Here is a 26,943-nt window from a genome sequence, read left to right on the forward strand (position 1 = left end):
GTTATTTACATATCTGCGAACTTAAAGATATTAGTTCTGATCGCTCCCATGTAACCTAACAGTGACTTCAAGATCTCACAGGGAGGTCTTCAAAACCAATTAAATAGCAATTACTGGAACCAGGCGCCACGTTTTATTCACTTTCCCCTGATTTAAGATGTTACATAGCATGAAACGAATGTTCCATCCCCTTCCAATTACATGAGTGATTAAATTGTAAGTGTCAAGTGATAACTATGTCGTCTTCCTTGTCGTTTACATTGTGTATTCCTGTAATCTATTATTGAAATATGTTTGTTCATTCACTTGTTGCTTTATTTACTTATTCGTAGAGTAACGAGAAAGTACGCCCCAGTGGCAGGATAACTTGTGGAAGACACCACACCCTTTACATTTGCAGAAACGAATGATATAATAGACTATATAAAAAAGTAACTTCTTTACATAAAATTAGATTTTATCAATATTTTTTTTAACAGTTACATCGTCATGAATATTCATTAGGTGGGCTGATTATGTCACATCCCCACTTTCTTTTTTCTTATGTTATTACATGAAATAATAAATTTTTAATTTTTTCATACATGTGTAAATGATGTGTCTCCATTATGATGAAATAAGTTGCGGCAATAACTAACTAATGCACTCAATCAGTTTTCAATCCGATTGTTTTGGTTTTTGGTAGAAAAATATTGAATAAACCTAATTTCATATAATGAAATACAACAGAACACGTGGGGATACGACATCATCAGTCCACCTAATGAACAATCATACATGCATGCCTAAATCTGATTCACCGGAATAATGCAAATCTTTAAAATTCAATAGCTACGTTATTTTTATCCAATTTTGTTCAAATTTTCAGCATTTTGCTTTGTGAATTTTACTCTATTTATTGAGTTATAGATATCTCCAGCCTGGACCATCCCTTTAATGATCTTATAAGCATGTTTTGGCATTGCAATCGAACTGTTCCTAACGCCAGTCACTAGTGATTTTCGCCTCAAAACACTATCAGCTTTCAAGGGAGTTGGAACTTTCAAACCTATATATTTGCAAGGTTTGGATCGTATTCCAGACTGCAAAATACAAGAAGTGGACCATTTTGATGAACTTTTAAACAGTTATTTATGGTACTAATATCTCACAGTCCTCCAGGCTCTCAAAATCCCATGGCAAGGATGAGAAATCAGACCATTGTTTTGTTACTCATAACTTTGCAGCTTGGGGACGCTGTCGAAAAAAATCTGTATCATGGCTCAAAAGTTTCTCAAAAGCTTTCCCTTTCGAACATTACCATTTATTCCATCGAATTACCCAAACTATGCACAATTTCAAGAAATTAATGGGTCGTTTAATCGGTGGATATATTGGTCTCAAATCTTTTGCCAGCATGCATAAGATTAATCTTAGTTGTATCCGTCAGTCAGTATTTCATCTATTCAGTTATTCATTAGATAATGAATAACTTTCACAGATGATTAGAAAAAGAATAACAAAACAACAACAGCAGTAACGTCTCTTTGAGCTGCAAGTCTTGTATATGATTCAACAACCGACATGTCTGTTCATTTGTGTAAGAAATCAACGGCCTCTTTAAGAAGCCCATTGGCAATGTCACACTGCGAATCACATTCTCATCCTTGAAATAATCAAGTATACATACCTTCGTGGTCGGTACACATGACTACTAGCTAATTAGAAACCCATTGATGCTACCCATATACACCTGTTTAATGGATGGGTAACGATGCCACATGATCAGATGTGTCAGTTGAAAGTAAATATCACTTTAATGTTGCTTAGGTCTATCTTTGACGCGTTCTCTTGTTAGATGGAGAATGTTCATGGTCCCTGTTTTGAACCCCAATTTGACTTAAAATGAGGCGCAAATCTATTGGTAGCCAAATGTTAATCAATCTCTGACGATATAGATGTTTGATTTATTAGATTTTTCTTTTTAATATTTGCTGAGGGCGATACAACTACATCCTCATATGATACAATAATATAGGCCTAAGGGACCAAATCCTCCGGGGAAATACACTGATTTTATCAAAACATTGAATTAATATATTGCTGATATGATTTATTGATTTTTCTTAAGATTATATTCAACACTCAGCATAATGAAATACAATGATTTTAAATGAAATTTGATTCGTTTGAGAATGTACAACGGTTTCATTCAGAATTTAGCAGCATGCATGACAAACAGTAATAAAAGAGATGACTGTAAACTACCGTTCATTTTTTAAAGCTATCAATTCCCCATGGATAGTAGTAAGTGAACAATGGAATTATGAACATAAATTCTTCGATATTAAATAAAATTTTGAATGAAAATTAAATTCAGAATTTGATTGGCACTATCTATAGTCGACCATGATTTACTAAAAATACATTCAATTCAACATCTGCGGAGCTATAAAGTGCCATCGAATTGAGGAGAAGGCGAAATATTTTATCTTGCTTGTCGACGAAGTAACGTTTTAAGGTTTTGTTTTCATATATTCCACTTTCCTTTTATTCCTCTTCTTTGCTTTGATGTAATTTTTTCATTAAAATCTATAATTTCCACCATCAATATTATCATTCCCGTCATCAGCACCATCACCACTAACATCATCATCATCATCATCATCATCATCATCATCATCATCATTATCATCATCATCATCATTATCATTATCATCATCATCATCATCATCATCATCATCATCACCATCATAATCATCATCACCATCATAATCATCATCATCATCATTATCATCATCATTATCATCATCATCATCATTATCATCATCATCATCATCATCATCATCATCATCATTACCATCATCATCATCATCATTATCATCATCATCATTATCATCATCATCATCATCATCATCATCATCATTATCATCATCATCATCACCATCATAATCATCATCACCATCATAATCATCATCATCATCATTATCATCATCATTATCATCATCATCATCATCATCATCATCATTATCATCACCATCATCATCATCATCATCATTATCATCATCATCATCATCATCATCATCATCATCATCATCATCATCATCATTATCATCATCATCATCATCATGATCATTATCATTACCATCATCATCATCAGCGTCGTCACCGTGATTCATCATCATAATTATTATTTTGATACTCTTAAATATAAATATCATTATCTCCATCGTAGTAATCATCACCAAAATCACCGTCATTACTTTCACTACCATAACCACCATTCCCATCCCCACATTTACTTTCTTATTTGCTTAAAATGTTTCTCTATGTGTCTTTGTACATGGTCTCTACAGATATCCTTGCCTCTGATCATGAAGCAAAACTCCACGATGCTCTCTTCAAAGACTACTACATACTACCGTTACCAGTGGTCAATGTAACAGACATACTCAATATTTCATTTGGGCTATCCATATCACAGATCATTGACGTAGTAAGTATGTAATTCAGTACTCTCTCGTTTGGATGATTTGTGTTTACTCCATTTTGAAACCCGAGTGGGATCAGTTATTCAGTGCTATTTTCCAAAGGGATTTCACAAAGCCATTTCCATTTCATTGAATTGGTTAGACTTTAGGCAAGAAAACACGGTAATTATAAAGAATCGCCGCACAAATTCCGACGAATAAACACAAATGTGTCAATCTTCTTCATTGAGAAAAAGAAAATCGTCTGTTTCGTGGTTTTTGGACTTTTTTTATGGGGGGGGGGGGGGAAGGTGAATAAACACCAACACATGTTTTTTTTTATCGTTCTAGAGATCGAGCATATCGTTTTTTTTCTCGAGTTGAAACTCCTGGGGCCTGTTGCATAAAACTTTTTACCTGAGAAAACTTTGGTAAAAACTGAAAACTAAGCCAATCTTATTTCTGCCATTGACTTTAACACAGGGCAAAAACTCCGGTAAAAACAACCTGAGTTTTCTCAGGTAAAAAGTTTTATGCAACGGGCCCCAGATATTATTTTTTGCTTGTGCAGGATATGAAATTGTCACTCTTACAAGGTCTTCAAAAAAATTGATCAGTATTTCCCTATGACAGCGTAGGTGAAATTCACACTTTGGCAGCGCCGCAATCAAGGTTTTCACTTGTATGTTGGTTAAAATTCCAACAGCGTAAACATTGTTAATGTATATCAAAAACTTTAAGAAAGCTGTTCATATAGTTATTTCCTATTCAATTCAAGTCCGAGCTGAGATTGGATTAACACTTACCTCACCTCCATGGGATCTTTTAAGTTCACAGTTTTTTTTAAGAGCAGTGAGGAAAGAACATTACACACATTTGGGTCGAACATTGGTGAGGTGTTGCTTTCGTCACCAATGAACCTTAAAACCTAGCGTGTCGTGGTACCGGTATCCGATGCAGGGAATGTAAATAAGATCGTGATTGAATTAGTACATGAGGAATTACCGCTCTGACTATCTGTATTACATCTGGGTTCAACATCAGACATTAAGATGTGTCAGAGTTGTCTAATATAGAATAATATATCAGATTTCAGCATTACTTGGGTGATACCAAGAAAGGTATTTACATTACGGAAAGCTTTTAGACATGTTGTTGCATATGTTCATTTTAATGTGTGTTTCTCTCATAAGAGAAAAGTTTATAAGGCAAGTACTATCGTAAGAGACGAGTAATGAGACGATCACTTAAGCTTAAGTTAAAAACGAGGTCATAAATTGTAAATTTAGAAGCGCTGGAGTAATACTATAAAGAACGTATTTTTAGATCTTTCTTTATCGTTGTGTCATTCCAAAGAAAACAGCTCTTTAAAAAATAGAAATCCTAAACTTCGATAACCAACAAAGAGATACAGATAGCTTACTCCCTAAATTCATTGAACTGCTCGTAAAATTATTCCTGACATTTTTAACAAAATGATATTTAAAAGACATAAACTTTACCGAGAGAGAGAGAGAGAGAGAGAGAGAGAGAGAGAGGTGGAGACAGAGTCTCTGATTTTCACAAGGGGTTTCCATTCAAAAGGATCAATTTTAATCAAGATTTAACATAATAATAATAATAATCCGCTTTTATATAGCGCTTAATCAATCGGAACGACGTTTCTAAGCGCTTTACAGATATAGTATTACCCCGGTCATCGGATTCAATCAGTCATTCCCGCACACAATGTGTGCACATCCTCCACTCCCTGGGGAGTATTCCAGTCAGTCGCCTGTGAGGCGCACACAATAATGGACAAGCTACAATGACTTTCACACCCTACCGGGTACCCATTTAGCACCTGGGTCGAGAGTGGCAAAGTGTGGATTAACGCCTTGCCAAAGGACGCCAGACCGCGGTGGGATTCGAACACACGACCCTCTGTTTACAAGGCGAGAGTCAGAACCACTACACCACGGCTCCTCCACATAACATAATTACAATCAGCATCTGTTTCTACCAAGAGGAAGTAAAAGAAGATACATCCATATTATTAAAAAAAAATCGAAATTGTAAGGATGTAGGAGTGAGACTCAAATATACATTATTACTTTTACATCTTAGGTAGATAGCAATGCGTTTCTGTATTTGAATATACGATAATTTACCTACCATTCAAGGCATGCAAATAAAGGATAAATGAAAAGAAACCCATATTGGTAGAATCGGAGATTATTATCACATGAGTGACAAGGGTAACCTGAATGAATCGAAATAACTCCACATCTACTTAAGATCAAATGAATTTCAAATTGTTTTTAAATTGATTCATGAGGGTTTCAAGAGAATATCGGAAAAATAGAGATTTTTTGACTGAGAATGAGACTTAGAATCCAGAATTCAATCCAAAAATTACTTTACAAAACGGTATATTTACTTCAAAAACGAGTTATGAACCATGAACACAAACAACAATGGCCATAGGTAGTGAATCGACGATTTTACACAAAAAACTTTGTATTTTAGGGTTTTTGATATATCGGCGGAGCACGATTCAAAGCATCGACAGCCCAGACTTGGTAGGAATCCGTCCACGAAGCCTCAAGATGTGGTCATTTACCTAGCCTCATTGGAATTAGTCTCAATTGGACTGATTAAAACAGGAAAAAGGCCAATTATCATGAATCCTTTCAGGCTTAGGCTTAAAGGATATCATTGGTGCCACCACGAACCGATTCACTTTAACTTTGGTGTGTGTAGTTTTACCATTTTCCTCTACCGAAATGTGGGGTAAACCCCACTGAAATACTAAAAAACACCAACCATTTTATTAGTTTAACAGTGAAAATGTCCTTAGAAAAATCGACCTTCTTCCTTCGATGTGCTAAATTGGTGTTAACTTCGAGACAGGGGCGGTAAGGTCCACCATTGAGAACTCACACCACATAAAGGAGGTAATAATTAAATGAATAGCGTTTATTATTGGCAGCGCGCGTGTACTCAGCATGTGTATTGATCCTCCTCTCTTATCGAAGTCAAGAGGTACGGCACGGACCGTTTCTCACAATCCTGCAAACATGCTGGATTAACAGGGTGTGGTATCTTCGAACTTCTGAAAATGCAATGCATATTATGTACAGTATTCATTTCAGTATGAACCCTAAGGAGAATTTGATTAGAGTACATCAGGCATGATATATCTAGGATCACTGACGTACTGATGTGGCGGGGGGTTTAGGTCCCAACATTTTCACGACCAAAAAAAAAGGAGATAGGAAAGAAAAGGAAGAGAAAAGATATTAATATGGTATTTTTTAACATTATATTCAATTTACAACACTGTTTTTTGTATCAAATATGTTAAAAGTTTTGCCCGCTCTTTTCGCGTGCTCGGCTTTTTAAAAGTAGAAACTTTGCTCGATAACAACCTCTTAGGATATGCTTAGATAAAGTTGGCAGTGAAGGGGTCCCTAAGGGCCATTAACAGTATGGTCTACATTGAAATATATACTTCACTTGAAATTTCATATTCCTGAAAAATTCACGTCATTTCTTAAATTTATTACTAAATTATATGTATCAATTATTTTACCCTAAAACGGAAATGATGAAAGGAAAAGCATGAAGAGTAAAGAATATTTAATAATGTAAGTATTTTCTTTGATGAAATTATCGATTTCATATAAAAATTAGTTCGATCAGATGCCAGAAAAAAATATCTGCATATTTCTGTCTTTGAAAAAAATATATATATATCTCAAGCATGAGATGGACTGAGAATTTCAGGATTTTGCTTTATAATATAGAAATATTTATCTGTAAAGGGGGTGTTCAAAATGATATTTGAAATGGAAGTATGAATATTATGCAAATTTAAAGTCTAAAAGCTGAAAATTTACATCATTAAATTAAAAAAAAGTAATACCTTTCTTCTTTCATCCGATTATGATGAAATTTTCAGCGTTAAGCTTGCAAGTTGTTTCTCTTTCATTTGGCTATTTGTTTGGTGTTAGTATTCCCTGGAGAAATGTTCAAACTGCAGCATAATGTTAATAATTATGAGCACGTCTCACGAGCATTGAACAAAATATGTACGACCCAAACGCAATTGGTATGATAGACATGACAGATACATGATAGATAATTTTGTTTAAAAAATCAAATGAAATGAGAGTCGTTGTACCACAAAGAGCGCATCAGGAAGAGATTGCAGAACATGTCCATTATTTTGCTAAATTAGCGCTCAAAGCTGGTCCATGGCGCCTATACCAGCTGTAGCTGTGTGACGTGAGTTGACAATGGTCACTTAGAAAGTCCGTCTAAATACCTTAATCAGATTTTAAAACAGCCGTCGTGATCGGTGAAGCTGCTAACAAACTTGACCATATCTACATTTTATCTTTATTGGTCGGTCATACATGTGTTTAGTAGACTTATTGAGAGTAGGGTATGGCAAGAGAGATTACGTTTAACGGTTAATTTAATTTGCGAATTCGAAATGGTAAAACGCGTTTTGAGAGGTTCCATTATATTTGATACATACAAGTGACATAGTAATTATTATGTGATGATGTTGATGATAATAATAATAACAATAGTAATAATAACAATAATAGTAATGATAAGGTGATATTACTTTGTGCATACACTCGAGTGCGCTTGATACTGAGTCTCCCTATAGGCGCTCAAAGCGTTCAAGGAATAAATTCTTCCGGGTATGCATTTACTTTACCTGGGTCGAGTGCAGCACAATGTGGATCAAATTCTTGATGAAGGAAAATACGTTATAGTTGGGATTCGAACCTACGGCACTTTTTTTTAATGTCTGCAGACTAATCAACTTTACCACAATGCTCTATGCATTTTCATATAAATTCAAGATTTTATCCGTTTTTCATCAAATATGTGCCTACATTGTATAAGTGATAACAAATGATGCAGAATCTTCTGCCATTTTAGCAACTGGAGTGGGAATCGACCTCTCTCATGTAAAATGATGAAAGGAACAATGATACTGCAACAATTACATGCAGAAAAAAATAATCTTAACTGTTAAAAAGGCCTGTATTTCTGTTTATACATGAAGATGGAAAGCACGCTGTATTGGCGAAAATGTTCTTGCATTTTTTCTCTTTGTTTTGCTACAGGATGAAAGAAATCAAGTCCTGACGTCAAAGGTTTGGGTGAAGCAGGTAGGCACACTATACTATAATGCTATAAATCTAATATAAACTCTTACTTCTTAGACTTTTCATTTCATTAGATGTCACTAAAGCCGATAAATACTTTTGTGAACTGATTTTGCATTAGTGGATACAAAAATCGTTACTTCTTAAAATATAATTCATATTCATTAGTTCATAAAAGCAATATGATAAAAATGATAATTCAAAATTCACGTGACTTTATCCCCTCGAACTATAAGTATTCGATAGGAGAAACGATATATCAAGTCTAATGTTTGTCTTACTGTAATCATGAATATGCATGAGAAAAGCAATCTCTGTTTTGTTTTTTTTCGCTTGATTGGAATGTATAAATCAGGTAGCCACCTCTGCCTTGTATTCATACCAAGTGCAGACCTAAGACGCTTATGACCTGTGTTTGATCATCCTCCTTACACGACATTGGATCGTGTATCAAATTCTATACCGTTACATGTATCCCTGATGCCTTCCGCGCATGTGACATTTGAAAATCGCTTATTGTTGTCTGTCAGTAGAAGACTCAGTATGAATTAAAGGAATACAAAAGAGATATCAAGAGAGAGATTCTTAACTTTTGGGCAGACACAAAATATACATGTATGTCGTCAATATATTTTATAGGGCAACACCATGAGATATGTATACGTTTCATTTCTAAGTTTCTGAAGTGATGAAATATCGAATCCACTCAATTTGTTTTCTAATTTAAGAGACGTTTCTAAGATGTATTTATAAAAATACTACGTCACATGCACATTTATCTTTTCCAAGCATATTGGTTTATAAAAATGATTATCACCACCCATTACAATTCTCAGCACAACTAATAAACCACTGCATGAAATCATTTAATACTGTAGAAAAAGGCATTTTTTAATTAGAAAATTAAACTTTTGATATTATCAGATTGTTTATTTCAAGTTGTCATCAGTAAAAGAGATTAATGTCGCTAGCGCTTGGAAAAAAGGTTAATTATTGAGTTCATTTATAACATATGAAAAAAAATGAGGTTCCTATTAATTCCCTTCCGAGGCGAATGTTAGTAGATCATTTTGATTTTATTATGTGACAAGTATTTAACGTTTGAAAAATACATTTTGTCTTTCCGAAGGTTTGCGTCTCTCGATTTGGATCTTTAATCTCAATATTATATCGTGTATCATTATGAACACACATCATGCACGCGTGCCATTGTAATGCAGTTATGCAGAACATTTATTGGCCAACCGTAATAAGGATATTGAACACCACACCGTACCATGGAAAATGAAGTGACGATGTATTAAGCGTCAATCCCTGGAAATAAGTCTGAGCATTTACATCACGCTCCGTTTGCTAAGATTCACGTTTTAAATAATAAAATACCTGAAATATGACAATGTTACGAACACGAACGTAGCATGTTGCACTTTCTTGTAATACTATGATAATGAACATGACTGTGTTGTATTTTCATTTTCCTATTATACAGTCGTTATATACACTACAAATGATAAGATATACAAGAGGCACGGATGTTTTTGGTGTAGATTTTGAAATGTTTAACAAGTGTTGTTTTAATGACTACGGGTTTTTCATTAGTCATTGAACAAAATAAATTACACAGGAGTCAGCTGGACCGAGAACTTAAATTACTTCCAATTATAAGGCGACTGCTATGTAGCATTGATTGTACGTGTGCAAGTGTTTTTCATAATAGTAATTTAACTCCCTAACATGATCCATATGCTTTCCAGAAAAGGGAAACAAATAATATGCTATGTAAAAGTCATCCTTACAGCAGTTTCTAAAACCATAGCGAACCAAAAATACAATATGATCAACTATAATTTCAATACAACGCCCCTCCCCACAACATTATCTGTGATGAAGGTGTGTAGATGCACGCAGACACGTAGACCCTCACACAAACACACCCCCACGCACACATCCACACACGCACACTCAGACTACGCCCCCGGCCCACAAGCGCTAGTCAAATAACGATTGAATGTTAAGTTTAAAATAGCTGTACCATTTAACACGTCTTATCTTTTGCCATGATCTTATTTCGGAAAAGATAGTCCTTCTTGTAAAATGGGATAATGGGAAAACTTTTGTGTCTACATGAGGTCACCCAAATAAACCTCAAGTCTATGCGTTGATACAGTCTTTGGAGTGCTCTGTGTAGAGATGATAGTAGGTATGCTGACAATCCAGTGCCTCGAGGCTTCCAAGGCTCAAGACCACACCGTTCAAATTATATTTAGCTTTCTAGCTTCATAGTGCATGTCTATCATTGGAATAATCAGTAACCAAAAAACATTTCTAAGAGGTATCATAAAGGGAAATTATGAAAGAGTGAATATATTATGTTATTTTAGTAATGTCCCGGGTTTTATTCGATCTCAATAATATTATGGAGTCAAGTTATAACCTCCTTAAGATGATTTCGCTAGCATTTAAAGAAATGCAGGTTTTCAGGTTTTTGGTCATAGAAAGCATCTCTTCTGTGTTGACAAGTACACAAATTCTAATAAAGATGATTTTATTTTTTTGTAAAATGAAATAAAGTAATGATATTGTCATGAAGATTCTCATTATTTTGTATAAAATATGTCGTAGACAAAGTCATTAACTTGTGTTTAATAATTATTTTCTACATATCTAACAGCAATGGAATGATTATCGTCTTCAATGGGATCCTGCAGAATACGGAGGAATCACAAAAATTAAAGTTCCAAACGAATGCTTATGGATTCCTGACATACTGCTTTATAACAAGTAAGTTTCATTTCATCTGGAATATGCTTTCAGAAGGCTGGATGTTAAGAAATAATATCACATTAAAGAATCTCATCAGAGTACACTGGATTTTATTTGAGTGATGAGAAAAAGGTCTGAAATTTCTTGAACTTAATGTAGCAATAATAAATGACCATTTAAATTTGAATTCAACTTCAACAATGTTTTACGTAAAAGCATATTCAGACAAAACAGTACTAGCCAATTCCATTATTAGACCTTTGCAGGGGCGACATATCTTTTCCACTAAACAAAACCCAGCTAACAAATTGGATATTTAGAAATGAATAAAGAGTCGGACTGGTGGTCTTGTAAGTTTTTACTCCCTCAGTTTTCCATGCTAATTACGTTTCTAACATAGGGCCTTTAATTGTGATAAGGCGGGTATATACAGTGCGTATCAAAAAAAAGTTTACACTTTGAAAAAATCCTGTAAAATCATACATTTGTAATATCCTGAAGATTTTTCCACATTTTAACATTGGTACAGATCCATTTAAGCAATGACGATATAACTGTCGAAAAATATTTCCGCTTGAGTGAGCACCACTTACTTTTGAAAAGTTAGTGAAAAATGATTTGCGCGGAACTTTGAAATAGTTATGCGAATACAAGTAGACCTTAATCATGAAGAAAACCTGGAATTTAGCTAGTAAAATTGATTTGAAGATACCTTTCACCTTTTTAACTTGTTTCCTTGCCCCAAAACTTCGAAGAGTGCATTGCGCCCAACCCCACTCTCCCACACACCGAGGCCATCGAGACGATATTTGATTTACACTGAGCTGTGATTTACATGAAATGGCTAAGGCTTGATTTTAATTTTGTAAATCATCGTCAATCTTGGGAAAAGTGTGGAGGAACAAGTATAAAATGAAAAATGAAATTTAAACCCTCTTAAATGATAAAACTCAGTGAAAAAAATGCTGGAGATGTCTGATATAAACTTTTGTTCAGATTCAGTTATGTCCGCAGATCCAGCCGACACAAAAAGAGTAAAGGTTGTGCTTAACAAATGTTGAAATTTCAATTTCGGTGGCAAAATTGTTACAAAATGCTTGGATGTATCCGTTTTATTTCAATTGAATAAAACTGCAAGGGAAATGTATAAGAAATGCCTCGCAGGATAAGTTTGATTTTGCCCTTTCCCTTGACACAGCGTGAAAACAAGCATTTCTGCGCAAACAGATTTCTGCGAGCTTTACAAAAATGGACAGTGCTCACTCCAGTGTCACATTCTGTCAAAACTCTTACTTTCATTAGATAGATGAGACCCAAACCCAGGATTACATGTAAACATATTACCCACATGTTGTATATTTTTTAATTCCCAGGGCTTTTTCAAAGTGTAAACTTTTTTTTGATACGCACTGTATATCACTTTGTTAAACAACCTCCCCAAAGAAAACCAATATCTCGTATAAAAAGGGAGAAGACCTCCAGTAGTATTTTTATTCTAGTTTTATTGGTGTATTGCCACAATCATGGTCTTCACCCACTTGGTCTAGTTTCCTTGTTTGTCTAATAACCAAATGATCTAACACTACTTGATCGATGTGAATAGATGAACTGTTTATGAAACAATCTTCCATTTGACAAAGTGCAAACAGAAAATCAGTAGACAAAATGGAAATCTAGACCATGGATGACAATGTAGTCTTTGTAGTGGGTATTAGACCAAGTGAAATGTACACTTAATGGAGATTCGACCAAATTGATACTAGACCAAATGGGAATAGTGAATGAGGTATAACCTGCCTGAGAAGTAGACCATCTAACCGATGTGTTGGCTCAGTCGGTAGAGCGTCCGTCTCACAACCGGGATGTCGGGGGTTCAAATTCCGGCTGCGTCAGACCAAAAGACGTTAAAAGATGGGAGTTGCTGCTACCCAGTTTGGCGTTCAACGAAGGGATAGAGCCTCGTTAATCTGGCGCTGCATAGCGGCTGCCGGGCCCACGATCAATTGGGCAAAGCAAATTTTCGGAGTATTTCATTTCATGTCTATTTCGAACAATGAATTATGGATTTTCATTTTTTTTTATCTAACCGCTTGTACACCAAGTAAATCAAGCGTTTTATTAAGTCAACCTGGGTCAATCTTCACCAGATGTCAACGTAGTAGAATACCTATAACTATCAAGTACTTGACAAATATTATAAAATGACTCTCTTGGTAATTAGGATTAACTTCTGACAAGAATCGATACATGGGTATTCCACCTTTAAAGTTTACTGGATATGCACTGTGACCTAAGTCAAGTATGTTTTTTTAACAGGCCTTTTCTCTTTTACTCTTTACCAGTGCCGATGGAGCCTTTGACATCCAATCAGCTTCATGGGCAGGTATTGAATACACAGGACTAGTCACATGGTGGCCACCCGCAGTATACAAAAGTTCGTGTCATATCAATGTAGCCTACTACCCATTCGATGAACAGCACTGCTTGCTGAAGTTTGGATCCTGGACTTACGACGGGGTAGTCATGGACCTGACACCGATCTCGGAAAAGGCCGACATACGGGACTACTGGGACAACGGCGAATGGCAGATTATCCAAACACCTGGAGAACGACACGAGGTCACTTACGAATGCTGCGAAGAAACTTTTATTGACATAACCTACACAATAACGTTACGGAGGAAACCATTGTATTATTTCGCTTACATTTTGGTGCCATGTGGCCTCATCTCGTTTAACACAGTTCTCGTATTTTATCTACCACCCGACATCAGCGAAAAGATGGCACTGTGTATGTCGGTACTGCTTTCTATGACCGTCTTCCTTTTGCTCATTACATCCCAGATCCCAGCCAATGCTAACCACTTCCCACTCATCGTTAAGTATCTTCTTTTCACCATGCTGATTGTATCTTCGTCAATTGTCCTAACAGTATTCGTGCTAAATGTTCGTTTTAGATCTCCGGATGCACACAAAATGCCTCGTTGGGTGCGCCGAATATTTATTGACATAATACCCGGATTTCTTGGCATGAGCCGACCAGTTCAGTATAGTAAACGATTTCGACATGTTGGAATCAATTTAACAAGAGACGCTATGGCAAACGGTGCTCTAGACTCGAATAGACTAGTAATGGAAAATAAAGGAAACAGCTATTCTGTGAGAATGCGAAGGGAGGTGGATGTCCAGATGGACAATGAAGACTCGGATGATGAAGTCGCAGGTAACTACAATTTAAGATGTTTCCCAAAAGCTTTCTCTGCCCGTTAAAAATCCCCAAAATGTAGCTTTCAGTGGGAAACACTGGGGTTTATCCACCCATATAAAAACATTTTTTTTTCATTCATAGCAGCCGATTGAGAATGAATAAATTGAGCAGATACGGCATGTATGAGGACACAGATCTTGTCTGTCGTATTTTAAAACCTCAAGCCGTCAGTTCCAAATATGGAAAGGCGCCAATGGGACTTGAATATACTGTATAACGATCTTTGAGGATACAACATTCATCAAAAATGTTCGAATTACGCGTGGAAAAATACAATAACGTGGTATCGTGACGTGGTATCGTGAGACATTTTTTGTTCATAGAATAGTCACTTTTATTTTACTCACCTATTCTCTCTTTCACACAAATACATACAAACACAATACCCACCCTCCTACACCAATATCAAATCCTATTAAAAATTTATATATAAATCGTGCACTCTTTTTTTCTCCATTGGAGGTACGAGTAAATACAGACGTGGTCAGTATCTTCCGTTGCTGACGTCTGCTGATGAGGAAGAGAGTGAGGCCATGGTCATTCACAAAGCTGTAGAGGAAATTATGTACCTGACATGGAGATGCGCCAGTGAGGAAGACAGTTTAAGGGTATACTTCTTTCATTGTCATGACTTTTTTTCTCAAACTATCATTTAATTTCCTCAAAGAGACAATCAATATCTATGAACAAACATGATATACTGTAACACCAAATGACAAATTGAAATGCAAAACCTGCCTCAATGTTAACACCCTTTTCGCGTGAATGAAATAATGGGATAGAGGAAAAATAAGGAAGGAAAGAAAGAAAGAGCAAGAGACAAAGGTATGGAAAAAACTGAAAGAACGAACTTGAAATTAGTGTACAATAAAATACTAAAAAAGAAGACCGATCCAGAACTTTTTTTCTGCCTCAATTTTTGTCACGTCTGCAATCCCTTTATTTTTCAACCTTAAAAAGTAATCAAATCATTTTGTGATTGTTCTCATTTCTCCCCTTTTCATTGTTTATCTCATTTTCTATACAGGAAAAGGAAGACTGGAAATTTGTGGCCATGGTGATAGACCGTATCTTCCTCATCATTTACATTTGTGGTATCTTCGTCGGAAATGTCGTCATCATCTTTCAAGCTCCCTTGGCTACTGATTTCTTCCGCGAACTTTTCTGTTGCTACGAGGACTGGGCTATGAACGGTCTTCCACTGAATTACACCGCACCTATAGTAATTGAGTAATTTGGATTTCAAACTATCATACCATGTATGAGGAAAACATATTATTCTGGGTATCTGTGTTTCGGTGAAATATGAAGCTTTGCTTCAAAAGCCGTCATCAAAGATAGTCACCATATCTAAATGGCGATAACTGAGGATATTCAGTCTCTGGCAGCAGACTCAATCACCACGAGCAGAAGAGTTTGTGAGTGGACAGGCACAAATTTCAAACATTATCCAATGAAGATCTAACCAACAAACAGACACTACTGTTTTCCATGATGATGAGAAAGATAGACTTGACAACGACCAACTGCACGGTCTGTTGAATTATATGCTGCTGTTATTGTTGTTTTATACGTTATTGTAATAATACAACAATAAAATAAATGCATTGCTATATCACCAACTATTATCAAGTCAACTTGATATCTGATCATGTGAAAGGGATGGTGAAATCAAAATAGCTGGGAGAAACATATTCTTCACGGATTCTAACACAAAAACAAGCAGAACTTCTGTACAACATTAGAACTATTTCATACGACAGTGGGAATTTTCCTCCAGGAAAATGGAGTTCAAACCATTTATTCCGTGTATAATGTTGAACACTGGTGTTTGAGTTAGGGAGAAACTAGCAACAAACAGAACCCCGCTTCAGAAGTAAGGGTAATATTCCAATTTTCGCTGCTAACGATGGTGTGGTTCACATAACTTTGTAAACCCGCATTCGGTGTCGGAGCTAAGTTCTGCCGCTTGCTTCACGCTAAAACAGACATCGAACTCGGGATAATCCATTGATGCAATGAAATTGATTACCTCCCTTATTTTCTCTACAATAAAGTAGATTCAAATATTTGATGCCAACTTTTATTTCATTCGATACCATTTAGGATCTTCTGAATCAGCGATATGGTTTGGGTTGCCATATTAAATGCCTGGGCTGAGATGGGGACTAAATGATGGTAATGCCGTTTGTCGTTTTGAAGTAAAAGTAGGAAAAATGCAATGATTATATATAATATTCTTTTTATTTTTCATGCTGAATAACGTACGCATGTTGAAAAGTAGACAATGACATGCTTACAAAGTTATATTAAATATCATTTAAAAGAACATTTAATATTAAAGGTAAAAAAGTATTTTTACCGACAACATACGATGTCCGAATATTCTCCTTTCTCTATGAACTGTGTCATATTAATTTTAAATCACCCTTTGGACAGACAATGTCCTTCGTTTGTGGTACTCTTAACCTGGTGTCTTTCAGAAACCTTATAGTTTTCTGAGAATTATTATTTGTTAGGATTAGAGTTGTGTGCATTTTTCGAATGATGATAACTTATTATACAACAAGTGTGCTTTCCTTGGTTTTCCTGTTATTCATATCCGTATTCAATAATGTATTCGTAAAACAGATTATCGATGCATAAAAAAGAATGAAGATTTAATCCAAGTAGCGTTTATGAGAAATTGGTAAGATAAGACAAGAGAACTATGGGGAGTTGTACAACTGGATGAATATATGAGTATATAAGTATATTTAATGAGCATGTCTTAAAATATTTTTATGAATAGATGCGCCCGTGATACACAAATGTTCCTGAAAATTGTTAGGTAGACAATAAATCCCCCAAAACGAAAAAAAAAACTATCTAGAAAACGGAACTTTTACGGAAATTTAGTATATGTTACTGACAATACAATCTCAATCGAAATATCTAATGTAAACATGGCACATTCTTATTACATGTGGACTCCTTTTAATTATATCTATGCGACCTTTCATAAGAAGGAAAGACAAAATCTACAGTTCTAAATATGAACCAAATCCTTGAGATTTAAGATATAAATATTTAGAATTCAAGATATATCCAGAATTTGATTTGTCCCCGTAATTGATCTTGATTATTTTCCATGCAATTTAGAGTGTACATTAAAAACATCAATAACGGTAAACGTAGTCCACTCAAATTCAACTTATTGCCTTTATGTATTATGAAAGTAATGTTCATTTAAGATCAACATGCCTCGTTGGCAAAAAAGCATCCAACGATGAAATGATAATTCATTCCCTTGATATATTTCTAATATCTTTCTTCCATCACACCTTGTTTTGTAGGGAATTAATAATTGCAATTAAACAATTTTCTTAGATCTTATATCCATGACTTTTTATCAAAGAAGTGATTTCACGACTGGGTCATGACTATAACATGCAAAAAATGTTTCATGAAATGCGCATTAAGACAAGTAATTATCTTTTTTAAATAGATTTTCTATACATCACTTGGTTCAATCATATTACTTGTGAAAATTTGAAATTTGATAATTTGCAATAAAAAGAGTATTCCTTTTTATCTATCCAAATGTCTAAATGGTATTGTCTGTCGGAGTGATTATCTACCAATTTTAGCAGAAAAGTGTTATTAGTATTATTTTTATAATGAGGAATTGGCATCTTTCAAGAAAAAAAAACGCATCTTGACTTGAAATAAGATTAACCCGGATAATGGATTTATAATACAAGGCCACATTGTAAGATAAGCGCACACTATACGTAATCAGATACGACTAATTTTTTTTTTAAGAAATCACATTATGCATAAAATGTGAAAGTTCCAAAAAGTTACATTATTTTATTTGAAGTTTGGTATAACAGTAGGAATACTAAAATCAGAACCCTATTTTGCTGCAAGCCTTGTGTTTGGATTATAATGATAATAATAATAATATGTCCATTTATATAGCGCAGTTACTATGTGCATATACTCAACTGCGCTTTGATACTTGGTATCATATTATTACCTCGGTTGTAGCTGAGCCGCCATATTAATAGGCGCTAAAGCGTTCAAGGAATAAGTCCTACCGGGTACCCATTCACCTCACCTGGGTCGGGTGCGGCACAATGTGGATAAATTTCTTGCTGAAGGAAATTACGCCATGGCTGGGATTCGAACCCACGACCCTCTGTTTCAAAGTCCGAAGACTAATCCACTGGGCCACAACGCTCCACATTGAAGGATTAAAGTCCAAACTAGTTTCAAGTCGCAGCCGATGAAGACGCCGTTGTGATTGGAATATATTGTTCTTTTATTGCTACAGGGAAGATTTAATTTATACTGGAATTTGTATTTCAGTATTCATACATCTGTTAACATTTGATCGTTATTTCATATTATGATCCGAATGTTCATATCAAACGAAATTATAATTTATTTGAAAATCGGATCGCAAAGGAAGACGTAATGTGCGCAGGGCTTAAAAACTTTTTTAATTTTTTTTTATAATTATTGGTCATCTATCGAGCGAAAATATAAATGAATATTGGTTCATATATAGGAGAGAAAGAAACATTATGCGATAATCATGATAATGGAAAGAGAGAGAGAGAGAGAGAGAGAGATAGAGAGAGAGAGAGAGAAAGGGAAGGGGGTAACAAACAACCCGGGATGATTGTGTGTACGCGAAATTTAATTGTTACTAAGAAAGTAAAGTGCAAATTTCTTTGTTCCCACTTAAAAAGTCATTAAATTAAGACCCTTGTTGGACTTGCAGCCATTTGATTTTTGAAAATAAAAACCGGTCACGCTTTATCAAACGTTCCCGCTTTGATACTGTTCTACTTAAGCCAACGGTTGGTTCCTTTTACCCCTTTTTTTAAATGATATGTTATTACTTCCTCTTCAAACATTAAAGTTATTACAATATATCATAATATTCAATGAAAAAGCTGGATGTCAAATTATACATGCATAATTATGAATGTCTTTTACCATTCAAATACAAACTTTAATCAAATTACCTTACATCAGTCAAATGAAAAATTGAATGAAACTTTCATATTTCTCTCTTTTCTATAAACAATACATTAATTCATTTTCAATTTTCCAAACCAATAAGCAAACAGAAGAAAAAGATTATTAATCTTCTTACATAAACCAAGTCCCCTAATCCTCTTTCAACCACACTCAAACACACGCAGACACATCCTCATACCACAGTCACAAAAGCACCCTTTATAATTCTTTTGTGAGCTAATCCCACTCCTTTTTATCGCTAATTTCTTCGTTTTTCCCCCACAGTTTTAAAGAAAATTTTGTGTTTTTTAATGATGGAATAATCCCCTTGATCTTGCAGGATAATAGTATATTAAAAAGAATAAATAACTGTATTTTTAAAATTCACCGTTGCAGATTCCTCCCTAAACCAATAAATACCCCCTTCCATGACTGTAGTTCCATTTAAGATATCTGACAACTTTTTCCTAGAGTGAATAATATGATTAAATTCTTTCTCCGTAATCATATCTCCCTTCTTAACTACGCACATGCATACACCTCCCACAAACACACACGTACACATACGAACACATACACACAAGGAGAGAATTGAGAAAATACCGATACATTAATAGGAGAGAGACGGAAAGTGAGAAAGTGGAAAAGAAAGAGAGAGAGAGAGGGAGATGAGTGATTGAGGTTTATTCATAGTGATTGCTGTTGCTTGGAAAATATGGGGTATGGAAAATTCCATGGATAACATGGCAAAAGGCAACACACTTGTACAGCACTCTTGACACAATGATGTGATACCTCTATTTGCCTATGCCTTAAGATGGCGCCAAAGGCTGATTAGCCAGTTGCTAACATTGCTTTCAGTCTTGGGTGTATTGAAGCCCTGTATCTTTGCCATCGCAATATTCTGCAATCTGTCGCCCTGTATCCAACTACAAAAACACACTTTTCGTAACAAAAAATATAAGACAACAGTATTCTTACGCAGTGATGTCTATCAAGCTAGGTATCATGAATGAAGTGAACAATAACCTTCATAATAAACATGGTTAGATGAAAGTGGCTGGTAATCAGAGAGATATATTTACATTTAATCTCTATGCTGGTAATATATTTTCATCAATGACTCTTTGCGAAGATAGTGTGCTTACGCCATCTACCGTCGAACATCGTACAGGAATCGGGTTTGATGACAGTATTTCGATGCAACAACCCAAATTTGATCGATGCTACCGATCGTTAAACATACTAATGGGTCATTAAGTAAATAGAATGATCGATTTGTAATTGGCAAGATGATTAAGTAGAAGGCAATCAAGACGTCATGCACACAACAGATTAAAGATTTAAGAATAACACTAGCTTGACCTGAACTTGAATAACCTCTCTTACAGTCAATACATCAATTAGATATTCAAAATTATGAAAAAAGACATTTCATGTTATAATTATTTTTTATCAACTTCTCCTTTGTTTGCTCTTTTCACCCCTATGTAGTTCTCATGAGTATTTTCCAAAGTACAACTTTGATGATAATCATTCAATCTCTTCTGCCTGTATCGTTTTTAGGTAAAAAATGAATATGATAAAATGATTAACTGTGCGTGGGAAGAAGACTTGACTTAAAACTCCTGAGCACTAAAGGTCTTACACTACAAGATTTAAAATATGCAGTAGATAGAGTTATATACAAAATTAAATCCTGAACTCTGTGTAACATGATATACTCAGTCCCATAATAACATTCTGCACTGTAAAAAATGAAGTGCTATTTTACCACTTACAGTACTTGCATAGTGACTGCACTACGAGTGCTGATTTTTTAGTTCAACTTTAAACTAGAAAATCAACACTCGTAATGCAGTCACTATACAAGCATATGAAGTGCTAAATTAGCGCTTCATTTTTACAGTGTGTTTTACAATCTTCTTTTCCTTCAATTAACAGCCCACCCATCCTGCCCCATTCCCTACCCCATACCATGCACTATGTATCTGCCTCTACATAGCAAGATAGAACCTGCTTCATGAAGTTCAACTTTCAAGTGGCATGTACACTGCAGGAGATCTAAAGAAAATCGCGTGTAATAATTAGGTCTCCCTGCATGTCATGTAATTGGCTCTGGCTCCTGCCGAGAAAATAATGAGGCGATAGATATATGGTGTCAAGAATCTCATTATAAGGAGCGCATGGAGAAAGAAAAATAAGTGATGATCCCAGTAAACTACTAGAAGCACTGAAGATTAGTGGGAATTTATTCAGTTTTTTTTTGACATCATTTTAGGTCAAAGAGAAAAGAAAACTTCCATAATTTCACCATTTACCAAAGAAACCTAGGGAAAGGCGGTGAACTGTTTTTCCCCACTTGTGCACACTGTTTTTATTGTCATCAATGATGAACATGAGGCCTATAAATAACAAACTAAAATAAGTTACAATGAAACAAAACATGAATTTGGATGAAAGTTAAAGCGCAATAAAAGAAACTCGCTTGAAAGTGGGCATTAACGGACAATGTGTCTTGAATACACAAAGTGGAACTGCGTTCTTTGAGAGCTGGAAAAAATGTCCCATCATGTTCTTCGAACGGTGGCTAGGTATGGGGGGAAAATCAGTGTAATTTCATATTTTGTCTATTTGTAACTGGATCCTTGGATATGATCACTGTAGTATGATGGGTGTTTAACTTTATTGAACACACATGGGGCGGTTATTTCCTCGTCCTAGGTGTCGTGACCATGTTCTTGAACATTAAAATCCTTTCCATCATTACAATGACACACATCGAAATCTGAACAGGGGCTGGTTAGTCGACTCGGCGGGGATTGTTCAACTGAATGATCTCGTGATGTTCCCTTATTAGAGGAGAATAGATTTCATGCGAAGGAGAGAAACTATGAATGGAAATAGAAACAAGAGAGAAATATAAAGCAAAAGAAGAGATAGCGAGAGAGAGAGGGGGGATAAGGGAGCGAGAGTAGTATTTTTGTCGTCGAAGAGATGCATTTCTTCGCCTTTGTGACTTCGTTCACCAGAGCTTGTTATTCTTTTTTTTTTACTGCAGTCTATTTTACCAAAAGACTTGACAATTTGTTGAAAATAATGTGATTAATGAGAACGGGATAAAAAAAATTACAATTTTAGAAAGTTTGAATCCATACTACGTTCCTATCTCTTTCTTCAGAAGAAACAAAAATTAAATTTTTATCTTGAACAAAAAATTTCCTTCTCTTTCCTTAGATATAATTTATACACGTAACACCTTCATGACTACAGTTACTAGAATTTAAAATTTCTTGGTCCCTCTACCGCCACTCTCTCTCCCCATCTCCCTCCCTGTCTATAATTTACTCATCTATCTATCTACCTACCTATCTATCTATCTATCTATCTATCAGTCTTCTTTCTTCTTCTTTCCTTCTTTCTGTCCCTCTCCAAAGTTTAATTGCATTGGTGGATAATTCAATTAAATAGAATGATTGGTTGATTGCATTTGGGTCGGATTACCAACTAGGAGCAGCATGCACCTGATGGTCAAGGAAGTGGGATGCAAACATTATACAGGGTGTTTCTTAAAAACGTGACCAAAGTTCCTCGATCAGCTTTGTAGGAAACATATGGTCTATTTTTCTGATTTCTGTAACAGAATACATTTTGGAACCTTGCTTGAATCATTATTTCTTGGGTCACAGATGAAGGGTCCTCTGAAGGTGAGGGGTACACAACCCAATGTTCAAAGTGTTGGGTTTGTGAAGTAGAAAACCATCTTTTCCGCAAGGTCTTGGTTCCAGCATTCTTTTTGTGAACACTAAGTTTAAGGAAATATATCCCCTCTGTTATTTTTTTCCGAGAGACTGTAATATACGTAGCCATTGTCTAGATTCAATCTCTTGTGAGATCATTAATCCCTACCGTTTGCTCCAACAACTTTGACGTGTGAACCCTCCTGTCGATACTGCTAGTCTTGCACTGCTCTTAAAATCAAAGTAAAGAACTTAAATACGGAAAACCCGAATGATTTAAAGGAAAGGTGAAACAAATTCGCTGCACAATTGAAATACAGAAGTTATACTTAATGAAGACCATTCTAAATCACTATTTCAGTTACATAGAGATAATAGTCTACGCTGTAATTGAGCGACATGTGTTTTCTGTATAAGCAATTCTCTGAAAGGGTTCCTGAATTGCTCAATATCCTTGAAGCAGAACCAGTTCCATAACCTTTCTCCGACATGTTTATTGCAAAACGGTATTTACAGTCCAATTACGAGTGACCGTCGAATCGAGTTTGCGTCACTGATACCTTAGTAATGACAATGATAGCATCACCAGACGAACTTCAGTGACCGGGGAGTAGAGTTTATGGTAGGCCTTTAACGCCATACATTCTTTAAGTTTAGTTTCTTCTTTCAGTTCGAGAAATGTTCAATGTTTTAACTTACACGCATAGTCAACATCTGTGTAGAATGATACATTTACAGAAGAGACATCAAAATGATGGAGAATAATCCTCTAATTTTACTAAGACTGTCATAAAAAGTTAAACAGACAGATTTATCAACAGCGAACAGACAAAAACAGAGCGTTGTAATTTTGGTTTGATATTGCTTGCCATAAAGAAATTGAGCTTAGGTTTGCAAAATGAAGTGTTGATAATATCATGCTTTGACCTACGAAGCAATGTCCATGACGTGTCAGTAAAGTTAAATACTATTAACTGAAGAAGAAAGCGAACAAAACTTGAAAAAGCGTTATGGCCTACTGTGCATTTTCTTTCAATCACTCTCTATGTTTTATCAGTAACAGCTTCTAAACTTTATTAATGATTCTATTTTCTCCCTTTTCACCTACATAGTTATTTTTTGCATTTTATCTCATCACAACTGTGCCCTAAATAAAAGTCATCGACCCTGAAATATTTCGTGTTTTGAGTCGTGTATTATTATTATTATTGTAATAAGCTTAAATCTGACAATTATTATTATTATTGTAATATTAAAGTTTGTTACCAGAGTGATAATGTTTAGACTCTATTGTAAATATTATATGATTTAGCAATTTATTTTTACTCGAATTAAAAAAAGCGATATAAAGTATTTTATTTTACACTCGTTCGTCTTAGGAAGATGTGAACATATTATCTTAGGCTTTCTTTACTTAGCATTTATTAAAGAAATTTCTTTTGCAGAAAACAGTCATTACTTTGTCTTCACACCCTCTTATCATAGTAATTATTGCATATATCTATATCAAAAATTGAAATAGAAGAAAATAAATATTTATTTGAATTTAATTGATTAAAAAGGAGTCAGATTTGATCACACTCGGGTCCGATCTGTCGGTGTCACATTCATGACAAAGGATTTTATTCTGGGTCACTTTTGGCCTAGCACTGGATGTTGTTTATACAAAGACTTTGCATTAATCTGGTAGTGGATTTTTTAGAGCGTGTACTTAACTGGCTATCATATTGAATGTTGTATGAATATAATCCGGATTAAATAGAAAACAAGCAAATCATGTGTTGCAATTTTGTTATGGAATATGATTTCTTAATATTATGTGTGATCTTTAGCAGAATATTGTTTTTGTCGCTTAAAAGAGTTTATCTAAAAAAACGTAATAACTAGGGTCTATAATAATGTATTATTTTACCGGGATATTTTATCAGTGCATTTGATATTGAAATTGACATCATTTTCAAATTGTTCATTATTGCCATGTTTGTTCTCATCTTTTTTCATTCTCATTCTTTTGCTTGACTTTGTATTTGTTGTTTATATTTTAGTTTTTGCGCAAGTCAAGAAGCATTCGCAAGTCTTTGCTTAGTGTTACTTTCATAATAAGCTAGCTAATTTATATTTGCAACCAAAGTAACCGAAAAGAAAGTAATTAAATGAAAATGAAAATACAAATATTATTGTGAGCCATCCAAACACTGATATATATATAATACATCATTTTGTTTTCTCGTTTAAAAGGAAGGAATAATCTAACCTTTTCTCATACTCCTTGTTTTCAATCCATCTTATTTTTCACTGAATTTCGACCTTGGTTTGTGCCTGCATTCATTGACATACTGTCGTCAGGCCATTACCGATTTTGTATCAAATTCCACACCTGAGACTCGGGACGGACCACATTCTTCATTCTGACTCGATATAAGGTACTTGACATTCCACTCTACCCGAAGGTTCCTCCCTAAACTGGGACATCCACGTCCTCATCTAACTATAAAACTGAATAGGTGGACTGAGCAATGTGCAAGTCTATTGTATTATAATCAATATTTATATTCCATTATATATTACTATATATATCTAATTGTTTAATTATTCAATTAATGAATTTATCATTTTGGGGTATTTAAACTTTTATCTTCGAAAATTCCATTAAAAATAATTTGTGACCAATGATAAAGCAATTGCCCCAGAAAGAATTTTACAAAAAACATTCAAAGTTAAAGCATTAAATGCTTAAAAAAATAACCATCTTAATTTACTTTCCCAAATCTGAATACAAAAGACGCACCTTCCAAGTTTCCTTTTTATAACACCTAGGTGTTGAGTATCTACGTGAGCTTTTATTACGTGATTAGGGAATAAACATAACATAATTTTGCAAAAAAAAGTTTATATATTTAATCGTCCTTATGATATCCTTTTGGGCGAAATAAATGATTTATACCACATTTAAAGGAGTATAGATTAAAAAACAAGAAATATATTTCAAAAAGCTAAGAATATGATTAACATTTCTATAGCGCATGCAAAGACAATGTTTACGTTTCAATATTAGAATAGGTCATAAATAAAATAATTTCGGGATCTTTTATCGATACTAATCACCATCATGTGCCGATTAGATGAAAGAAATTCTAGTGCCGCATACCTTGTCATCAAAGAAAGGTCTGCATCCACTGGTTGGGGAGAAAATTGATTTCTCTGGAACATAAGGAGAGAGAAATTGATGAGCGTGGTTCTTGCCTACGAGCACAATGTACAAGTATACGAGAGAATGCTAATACATTCTGCAGCGTTGGACCGTTCACATCACATTGTGGGATGGGAGGGAGAATGGGGACTTACAAGCTGTCATAATGAATGGAATTTACACATCGTATTCATGGTACCTAAAAATGCACCAACCATTGTGCTCTTTTGTAATGTGTAGGTCTGATATTATTGTTATTCACCACGATATCGCTATGTTTTTTAAAAGCATGATAACATTGTAATCAATACAATAGTGCTATTAGATCTTGTTCACCAAACCTTAAAGA

At 34.9% G+C, this 26,943-nt stretch overlaps 2 protein-coding genes across 2 annotated transcripts in view; both read left to right on the plus strand.

Moving 5' to 3' along the window:
* LOC121406982 (neuronal acetylcholine receptor subunit alpha-3-like) overlaps nt 1-17,210 on the plus strand; it is a 34,870-nt gene extending 17,660 nt beyond the window's left edge. The window contains exons 3-8 of the mRNA XM_041597855.1: nt 3,336-3,475; nt 8,579-8,623; nt 11,292-11,401; nt 13,726-14,606; nt 15,114-15,259; nt 15,679-17,210. Coding sequence (XP_041453789.1) covers nt 3,336-3,475; nt 8,579-8,623; nt 11,292-11,401; nt 13,726-14,606; nt 15,114-15,259; nt 15,679-15,885 — 1,529 coding nt within the window. The 3' untranslated portion in view covers nt 15,886-17,210. The remainder of the gene's footprint in view (nt 1-3,335; nt 3,476-8,578; nt 8,624-11,291; nt 11,402-13,725; nt 14,607-15,113; nt 15,260-15,678) is intronic.
* LOC121406983 (neuronal acetylcholine receptor subunit alpha-2-like) overlaps nt 16,006-26,943 on the plus strand; it is a 52,100-nt gene continuing 41,162 nt past the window's right edge. Inside the window, exon 1 of the mRNA XM_041597856.1 lies at nt 16,006-16,069. Within this exon, the coding sequence (XP_041453790.1) occupies nt 16,006-16,069 (64 nt within the window). The remainder of the gene's footprint in view (nt 16,070-26,943) is intronic.

The sequence above is a fragment of the Lytechinus variegatus genome, chromosome 2, assembly GCF_018143015.1.
Source record: "Lytechinus variegatus isolate NC3 chromosome 2, Lvar_3.0, whole genome shotgun sequence".
Taxonomy (NCBI): Eukaryota; Metazoa; Echinodermata; class Echinoidea; order Temnopleuroida; family Toxopneustidae; genus Lytechinus; species Lytechinus variegatus.